The sequence below is a fragment of the Euprymna scolopes genome, chromosome 3, assembly GCF_053919585.1.
Source record: "Euprymna scolopes isolate OS-2025 chromosome 3, ASM5391958v1, whole genome shotgun sequence".
NCBI lineage: Eukaryota > Metazoa > Mollusca > Cephalopoda > Sepiida > Sepiolidae > Euprymna > Euprymna scolopes.
The window spans coordinates 41719751-41730512 of record NC_136484.1 but is presented as its reverse complement, the minus strand read 5'-3'; the positions used below and the strand labels follow the sequence as shown (position 1 = coordinate 41730512).

Below are 10762 nucleotides of genomic sequence, written 5' to 3'. Positions count from 1 at the left end.
TATAATAATCGATAGAGAATTGTCTCTATAATAATAAATTCATAATCTGCATGAATTATACTACCATATATTAAGTGTATTTTACGATTTAGCAACACCGGGTGCATTCTAGCATAGAAAGAAAGTTGGTAAAAACTCCTGCATAAAGATGTGCGAATGACTAAGCCGGCTGCGCAAAATGACGTCATAGCAAAGATAAAAGGACGTATGTGTCGAGAGAAAAGTGGCGTTTGGGACATGATGATAGACACACGTGTTCGAGGCGTGGCTGGTGTTCAGAAAAGCACCAGTTCGAGACATGGAGGTGGCGTTCCATGGGAAGAAAAGTCACACGCGACCAGAGAAGGAGAAATGGATATAATTTGCAGGGATACTATCTAGAGAGTTGAGTAGCAAGATGTCCATTTACATTACACTTGCACTTCTGCATGTCAGTAAAGTTATGGTAGCAGGGACGCGGAAGAGAAAAATATTTAGAAAAAAATGCGTTGTTGGAAACATCGGATATAAAGGCATTTGTTAAAAAAAAAAAGAGAGTCGAGTTTCCTCCTGTCTTTTGTTTCTATGATCTAACGACTACATTGCATAAGAAGCACGATTAATGAAATTAATTTTTTTTTTTTTTTAGAAAGTAAACAAACTGTTTTGAAACCACTTGAAGGTGCAAACATTCAATTTAAAAAAAAATCATTCGATTTCTTTTAAATATTTTTCATTTTTTTATTTTTTTATTTTTTTTTTGCATCTTTCGGATCGTAAAATGTCCGTCACCATTATATTGATGCGTTTACAGCTATGTCTTTACTGTTAAGTTTTTAACAGCTAGTATTTTTTTTTAAATTAATAATATAAAAAGTTATTTTAAATAATGAAAATTCTTCAAGTATCAGGTTTATTCTTGCACATATCAATGCCCATGGTTCTCCAGTCCCCTCTGCATTTGGTCTTCCTGATGAGATCTCTACTCGTGTTTCCAGTGACCCTGTTGAGATTGTCAGTGAACTTTGATCGTTATCTTCCTGCAATTTTTCCGGCGATTTTTCTTACATCAAGCTTTTTTTCCAAGCCGTCCGTCCACATTTTTATTGCATTTTCACCCCAAACAAGTCACAGTGCCATTCTGATGTAGGGGGACTAATATCTGGGATATAATTTGTAGAGAGTTGAGAAGCAAGATGTCTGTTTACATTACACTTGAACTTCTGCATGTCAGTACAGTTCGGGAAACAGGAACCCGGAAGGAAATTCCAGAGTCTAGCAGTCCTAGGTAATAAACTATTAGAGTATAAGGTTTTCTGTCATCTAGGGATCTCTACTGTGTAGGGTGGAATTTAGCTGCTTGTCTGGTTTGTCGAGGTTATTTATGTCGAGGGCTTGAAGGATCTGCTTTTTGAATTTCGTGATTGATGTGGTTTCTATTTCTAACCACACCGATGTGCTGTGAAGCGATGAAACACTTGTCTGTGTAAGTGTTTATATTGCATAATTTTTGGTTTGGTATATTTTGTACATGTTGAATTTTATAAAGAAAATCATGCCATTTTTTTTCTTTTTTATTTTTTTGAGTTAGTAGGATGGTCCATAAATTTTAATTTGCCCAATGGGTGTTCACTTTTTATACAACTAGTGTGTCAAGAATAACACCAGAACATAAACAGCGATGACCGGGTCAAGTCTACTTCATCTCTGAAACTAACTGTTATTTCATCTTTTTTGTGCATTCTTCAGCTTATGACACCTATTAAGTGATACTCTCATTTATAAAACTCACTATGTCTGTCCGTCTGTCTCCATTTTTTTTTCAAACTCTATCTCTTCCAAAATGAAAAGTCGCAGAGTGGTGCTAGGCGGCTCAAATGATTACGCTTTTTATGGGTCATTAGCCGGTTAAAATAAGTTTTAAGGGATCAACAAAAGGGGTTAAAGTCGAAATAAATCAGAACTTGTCATGCGTGAGTCGACTAAAACTACTCTGATTTACATGCGCAAATCGTTATATGTTTTGTATAGTCATGTTAGTTTATTTTTAATGGTTTCATATCCGAATGACAGTGGTTTAGTGGTAATGTCATAGGGTTTTACTGCTGCAGTTTTGATATTAGTTTGGTTTCGATTCTAGGTGATGGCACTTTAGTCATATTTTTTTTTTTTTTTTTTTTTTTTTTTTTTTTTTTTTTACATTTGAAACCAAGACTATACATTGGGTACAATATTATATGACATGCTAGATAATTGGCTCTATAATAATATTAATGAAATCTTGGTATATTAAAATATATCTAATTTAATGACCGGACAACGCCGGGGCCTAATTGAGTTTGGGAATGGAAGCTGCATAGATTTATTTATATGTATATATTGTTAAATCACTACTATAAATTGGCTACAATCTAAATTGGAAAGAATTTACGTGACTGTAATAGAAATGAATTTATTTCCTCTTTATATTTTGTCATCTTTGCGAATAAAATATATACAAAAAAAAAAGCTTACTTGTTAATCGTGCGAAAAAAGGAAATAAAGAAAGACGCATTTGTTTTTATAAAGATGTATTGTATTTGTCCTTGTTTACTGGCAGCCATCATATGACACAACAAACAAGCGTTGTATAAGATGTTTTTTTTTTATGTATATTTTGTTAAAAACTCTCTTTATGGAGTCTTTATGGAGTCATGCCAGTGATGAAGGAAATGTTAGCTAATGACTTGTGGAGACGAGAACTCAACAAACAGATATGGCCTCAAACAGTCTACCTAGATGGAAAGGTAGATTAAGGGATAGATAGGAAGAGCGGAGACACGCTAACCATGCAGTGTGATTGTGCAGCTGATAATGTGCATAGGATTAGCTGGTTTTCTATAAATGCACATACATTGGAAACGTCACTGCTAAGATAGGTGTGCATAGGCAAATAACATTGCAGCAATGAGAGAAAATCTATCTACACTAGACAGTGGATATAGATTTATGAATATATATATATATATATATATATATATATAGGGTGACCCCCCAAAAAACGGACCCCAACTCTAATTAGGCCCCGTTTCTTAGAGTTTTGTACGAATGAAATGAAACTTCGGTCATAACTAGTTTATTATATTCAAAACATCACACCAAAACACAAGGGTATTTGGCCTTTTTTTCTCCGTTATACAGCATATGTTCTAGATAGCCTCCATTTAGCTTTTGTTTTTTTGAGGGGGGGGGTCACCCTGTATATATATATATATATATATATATATATATATATATATATATATATATATATATATATATAGGGTGAGTCACGGGAAACTGAAGTTTTTAAGGAAAACAAAACTCTAAACGGCATCTTGAGCAGATTTAAAAACTACCTTTCTCATTCCCTATCCCTTACTCGAGGAGAGCAAGGAGCGTTCTAAAAATATTCGTTTCCTGTGACTCACCCTGTTTTTTACTAGAAGATGTACCCGGCGTTGCCCGGTATTGAAAGTAACGTTACATTCCTTGAAAAAAAAATGACGTAAAAAGAACGGAAAGAAACTGTGCGTATTATGTCTTTTCTAAACAGTTCACTTCTTGTAAGTAAAAAATAAATAAATACTCGATCTTAGATCGAAACTAAAACCTAAAGACAGTAAGTCAAGTACTATAACCATTGAACCAACTGAACACGATCGACAAAAGGTGTTTTCAAACCTTCTTATTCTTAACATAATATGAACGATTAATGCATGCGCAGTCGTGAAACAGTTAACACATCGTTAAAAATCCGACGGCCTCGATTTTTGTATTTTGACTCCTTACCCGCCCTTTTTTCCGGATGAAAATGGATTAAAAAGTTTCCACGTGCCTGAATCCTCTATGTACCAAATTTCAAGTTTCTAGATCAAAAATTCGTTGAGTATATAGGTTGAGAATTGTCCTTACACATACACACATTCTCACTTTTATGACTATACCCGGCGTTGCCCGGTCGTGAAATGCACACAAATATTATAGTTTAATTAATGCAGTATTTTTATTTATTATAAACAGAAATACAGTAGTTCAATTCTTTAAAAAAAAAAAACACAAATGAAAAAAAAGCAACAAAAATTGAAACGCGTGCATGCGAGTATTATATTTTTTCTAAACAGTTCACTTCTTGTAAGTAAATGAAAAAAAAAAATACTCGAGCTGAGGTCGAAACCAAAACCTAAAGGCAGGGAGTACTATAACCATTACGCCAGCTTGCCATGGTTTTCAAAGAGTGTTTTCAAACCAACCCAAACTTAACATAAGGAAGCAGTCATATTTCACGACCGCGCATGCACAGTGAGAAACAGTTGAACAGAGATAAAAATCCGGTGGCCTCCCACGTACCACATTTTCAATTTTGACCCCTTAGCAGCCCTGTTTTCCAAATTAAAACGGATTAAAAATTTTCCACATCTCTGAATATCCTATATACCGAATTTAAAATCTGTAGATTAAAAATTCGTTGAGCATATAGGTTGAGAAGTGTCCTCATACACACATGCTCACTTATATAGAATATACGATAAAATAGTTAATTCCAGGTTAAAGTATTCAAAGAGGAAAAAAACAATGAATTTAACGAGGTTTATATACTAGTGCTCAATAAAAAAGCAAGATATATTTTATTTATATTCAGATTAACATTTTATATGATCACTATACAGACATGACACTTTTTCGGTCAGTCAATTATTAATAATTGATGGTCTTATCAGGGGACCTAAGTACTTTCTTCTGATAGATTTAGTCCTTGGTTCAAAGACTATATCTATCAGAAGATACTTAGTGTATATATATATATATATATATATATATATATATATATATATTCATTCACATACAATACTGTTTCGCTGTATCACAGCTCATCAGTGCGGCTAGACAGGCAACTATCTCAAATCAGGATCGAAACTCTACTGCCCAAACAACAGTCAAGGCGCCTCACCATTAAGCTATTTGGCTGCTGTTGCTGCTGCGTGAGTAGTAAATTAACGATGTTTTCTCATCGTTCAAATGCCTAAGCTCGATTTGTTTACGCAAAGAGCATCGCTTAATACGCTAATGGCAGAATGTATATCACTTCCCAATATGCTCAACTCAAGATAGAGAGCATTATATATAAATGAGTTAAAAAAAAGAATATTTTCTTTCTAAAGTAAACCTATCAAGATAATAGAAGCTCTACCCGGTAAAGAGAATCCATTCATAATATGAATAAATATGCATTGTAATAATAGTGTTCAACGGTCCAGTTGGATGGAACTTCACATTAATTGACAGCCTATTTATAATTCTCTTAAAGGGACCATACTATTAAGCCTCGAAAACATTATGTCTGCTTTGATGGCTAATTCTCAAGAGGTAGGAATTCTCTATCTTTTCTGCCACACTTTTCCTCCCATAACGTAGCTTCCTGCACACGTAGCACTAACTCTTACTTGACTTGTAATGGAATATTCCATCTTATGTTTACACCAGTGTTTCTCAACGTTTGATTAGGTCCCCTTACTGACTACCTCAGCACTGGTGACCCTTGTACTTCAACAACAACAAAAAAGTGCAGATTTTGTTTCGTGTTGTTTGTTTAGTTCACTTAAAATTACAAATCAAAGTTAAAATTTTGCTGAAAATGACACACTTGCTGTTGAGTTCCTGTGACGAGTCTTCTTATGTCCAGCTCCGTTTTGTATACAGTAAGACGAACATCGTTCCTAACATAAAGACGATTTCTAGACTTGTTTTAATGGTCAGAACATTCCGCATTTGCAAAGGTACGTTGTAATGAATTGTATGAATATTACGGATAAATTAAAAAAGACGAGGAAAAAAATTACACGAAACTTGTCATGGCTTAAAGAGGTTCTTTTCATTTTCCTCTTAGTTTCATCCTTATTGATTTAATAAAGTTCTATGTAAATTAATTCCCTATCTTTTTAATTTAATTTACATACTATATATATATATATGTATATATATATATATATATATATATATATATATATATATATATATATATATATATATATATACACGAGCAAACAGTTAATAAAATATGTTAAAAAACACTTTGAAATGAGTTAAAAACATAGTTAATCTGAAAAGGAAACACTAGATAAGTGGATAGTCCTAAATCCGCAGAGTTTCGAAGAAATACTTTCCTTCTCATCAGAGGGTAGGGATTAGCAAAATGCGGGATCGGATTTTGCATGCAAAAGTATTTGATGAAACAACAAGTAAGTCAAAGATCTTACTTGATAACAAAAAAAGTGAAGCAGAGGGAAAAGGGTGAAGAAAAATGTGATTACACATGAATGGATAGTCTGGTGGAAGATAAATAATCCAGTGACGGTAAAATCCAAATATATAATATATATATATTTCTCCTAAAATTAGCTCAGCCTTGACAGTCGATTTAAATTCTTTTTTCTACGCACATCTTTTCCTTGCTCCCATTTGTGAATTATTCCACGGATTTCTGCCTTTGGGATTACATTGGACCCTCTTCCAATTACACGATTCCTTGGATTTTACTTGTGGAAATGGAAACTTAACCAACTTTTTTGGATTTTGATTTTTGGATTTTACCGTTATTGGATATTTTACCCTTCACTAGACTATCCATTCACGTGATATCACCTTTTTCTTCACCATATTCCCTCTGCTTCACTATTTGTTACCAAGATCTATGGCTTACTTGTAATTTAATCAAATACTTCTGCAAGCAAAATCCGATCCCGCATTTTGCTAAATCCAACCCTCTGATGAGAAGGAAAGTATTTCTTCGAAACTCTGCGGATTAAGGACCATCCACTTATTTTGTGTTCCTTTTTAAAATTAAATATGTTTTTAACTCTTTCTCAAAATGTTTTTTTAACATGTTTTATTAACTACTTGTTCTTATATATATATATATAAAGTTGAACGTCTGTATGTGTGTCTGGTTACTCATAGAACTATATATATATTAGCAAAAGTACCCATTCTTGACTGGGTTCAAAAACAGCCTACAGAAAATGGACTCTGATTTATGAAAGTATGATAGGTTATGAAAAGGAAGGGTTGTAAAGAGATAGCTTCGAATTTGGAGGGTATCAAAACCAAAGCAAACTATGATGGAAGTAAAAATAAAATAGATAAACCCCATAATTTATTATACCATACCTGTTCACACTGAAACACTTATCACAATATTCTGTGGATCTATATTAAAAAACCTTGTTAAACTTTGTGACATATTTCCATTCTATTGAGGTCAGGTGCGAACGAACACCCCATAATTTTATTATACCATATTTCTTCAAACTGAAACATAATTATCAAAGTATACTTACGCAGATAGATATGAAAAGTCTTTATTAAAGCGTGTGCCTATTTCCATTCTATGGAGGCCAGGCGCGAATGCAGACCCCACAATTTTATTATACCATCCCTATTTAAGTTAAAACATACTTATCAAGGTATTATTATGTAGATCTATATCAAAAACACTTGTAAACGTTTTTTTTTTAATTTTTTATTTCCATACTTTGTCGGCCAGGCGCGTACGCAGACCCCACAATTTTAATGAATCATCATTATGCCAGATCAAACATACCCATTCCTGTGTCTCAATACATCTTCTATCATTATATGTGATCAGTTTTCTATAATAGTCAACCATATAGGAGCCTATTCGTGACCAGACGCACACACAGACGTTCAGCTTTATATTATAGATATATATATATATAATTTGAGGTTGCTATTTTTCAAAGGTAGGGTAACCAGTGATATATAACGAGGTTTATACAAGAGTGCTCAATACAGGATTAGAGCAAGTTACATTTTAAATTTGTCTTTACATAAGCAGTAGTTTGTTGCTACACAGTCATGAGCATGTTTTGGTCTACTAGTGTTTAGTAACTAGAGACCTCATCAGGCAACAACCCTTATTTTCGCTAACGGAATTCTAAAATTATAATTAGTTAGTAAATACTAGTAGACCGAAACATGCTAATGACTGTGTGGCAACAAACTACTGCTTATGTAAAGACAAATCACACACACACACACACACACACATATATATATATATATATATATATATATATATATATATATATATATATATATCAGTCTGAGTATATATGTGTCTGGGTTTTATCGATTTGACGACATAGCGAATGTTTTGGCACCTTCTTCCTGCTGCTGTTCACCTTTTGACGGCTGCCAATGCCGCTGTACCTTCTCAGTGAATCACGATAAACACTATAATTATGATTGTAACACTAGTTCTTCTCTGACTTCGAAAATTGGCTTTCATTCGTTTTATTTACATTATAAGTTCGAAGGCAATCAGTAGATGGAATGGTAGCGGTTATGAAAATATGTCTGTGCGTGCAATTAGATGTAGACTTGCGATTTATACATGCACACACACACACACACATGCATATATGTGTGTGTGTGTGCATGTATAAATCGCAAGTCTACATCTAATTGCATCTACATGCATATATGTGTGTGTGTGTGTATATATAGAGAGATAGAAAATGCATAGAATTTAATCATAGCACTATTGGTATTGCATCTTTAATGGCGTATATATTTTGTTTAATAAGGTCGTTTTTGTTTCACTTCTATGCAATTTTTTCCTAAAACACTGAAAAAAGGACATATTGGAATTAAATTATAGAAAAAATTCTTAATCATCTTAGAAACGATCGTACTGTTGGATAGTATAACACGCGTAAAAATGTGTCTACATATATGTGTGTGTGTGTGTGTGTTTTCTATAATGAGTCTGTTTTAACTTATGAGTGTTTAGCGTTTTGGTATGTGATTTGTCTAATGTATTCTCTATTGTGTGTTGGTGTGTGCATATTTAAACAGTTTATCGGCAGGGTGTAAACAAGAGACGAATATCATTGTCGGTTGGAACACCAGCAAAAACACATACTTCCAATCTTCCTTCCATGCATCCTTTCCATGCGTTAAAGGTTCTTTTCTTCGAGAGTGAAAACTTTTGGCGTGAATTATATTTTGATATAGTCATTTATTTCTTGCTGGGTTCCTTCTCAGAGGTGGAACATTTTGTATGACTACATTTTGCTTCCACGGGCGTCCTATCTAAAAAAATCCCGTAGTCTGCTAACGCGTTGCATATCAGAGTAATCTCCCTCGTAACTAAGACTCTACATCTCAAAATCTATCTTTTTCCATTACGTCGTCATGTAGCCTTGCTGGGATTTTGTCGCGTATCTTTGTTTATATTATGGTTAGCTTAAATTTTATCTATCAAATTAACATCACATTAACAGATTTGTTTGTAATAGTTATGAAAACTTACATTCCTTTCTATTAAAACATTTGAACATAAATAATTTTATCTGTAAATATTAATAACGACCATAATAATAATCGTCGACAAGCTCATCTTTCGGCGTTGTCCGGCCAATATCTATTTGCACACTTAATTATTGTTGAACTTGAATTTTTAGCACTGAAATAAATAAAGGTATTGCATTATTGCATTGTCTACACTTCTCACTCTCTCCCCTCCTCTCTCTCTCTCTCTCTCTCTCTCTCTGTGTATACACACACACACACACACACACACACACACACACACACACACACATATATATATATATATATATATATATATATATATATATACTCTCTCCCCGCCATATTCATAACAATTTTTTAAATCGCAATTTTCCTCGACTTAACTCTGTTGAGCAAGGAACAAAACCCGGTTAGCTAGCCCTTTTTTATTTTAAATTTTTTTAATCATCATGCTAATTGGTCTATATAATCAGCCATAATTAAATTTTGTACCCCAAAAAGAATTTTCACACACACACACACACACACACACACACACACACACACATATATATATATATATATATATATATATATATATAGAGAGAGAGAGAGAGAGAGAGGGGTAAAAAGGAACAACCCCGGTTATGTGTTCATCAACGTTTCGTATTTATTGCAAGACTTCCGTAATAAAGACGAAACACTGATGAACACATAACTTGGTTTGTTCCTTTTTTATTTATCTCATCGAAATACTATTTCCATTATTCTCATATATATATATATATATATATATATATATATATATATATATATATATATATACACACACATTATATATATATATACATATATATATATAATGTGTGTGTGTATCATTGTCTCTTCTGAGTTATAGTGCTTGGCATGAACCCCACATTATTATTACGAGACCTCTTAACACTAAACAAACGTAACTGCAAAAAATAAAGTTAGAATGCTGTTTTATTTTCTCTATATGTGCATTTATGTATGTATGCGTGTGTGTAGGAAGGGACAGTCTTTTGTTTTCTAGAAAAGTCTGTTTCACTAAAGAGATAAAAGTTTTCTCTTCATTTTTGAAATTCTTTTCTTTCTTTTTCACCTTACAGGGATACAGCAGGCCACGAAAATATATTGCCTCACAAGGCCCTACCAGTGCCATCATTGTAGACTTCTGGAGGATGCTATGGCAAGTCAACTGCAATAAACTTGTAATGTTGACAAACCTCGTCGAGACTGGCAAGGTTAGTATTTTTTATCATTTATGTTCCCCCTCCCCTTCACTAAAAAATACTAAGTTTTTTTTTTGCAGACATTTGTATTCTCTTTGTGTTTGAAGCAAAAAAAAAAAAAAAAAAAGCAATCAATAAGAAATCCATATTATTAACACCGGAGAGGAATTTTATTGGAAATACAATAAAACAGAATT

General features: G+C 33.2%; 1 protein-coding gene across 9 annotated transcripts in view; it reads left to right on the top strand.

Moving 5' to 3' along the window:
• Positions 1–10762, top strand: part of LOC145254621 (receptor-type tyrosine-protein phosphatase epsilon-like) — a 732106-nt gene that overhangs the window by 524931 nt on the left and 196413 nt on the right. For all 9 annotated transcript variants that reach the window (XM_080113291.1, XM_080113282.1, XM_080113273.1 and 6 more), the window contains one exon: positions 10443–10577. In XM_080113291.1, the coding sequence (XP_079969417.1) occupies positions 10443–10577 (135 nt within the window). The remainder of the gene's footprint in view (positions 1–10442; positions 10578–10762) is intronic.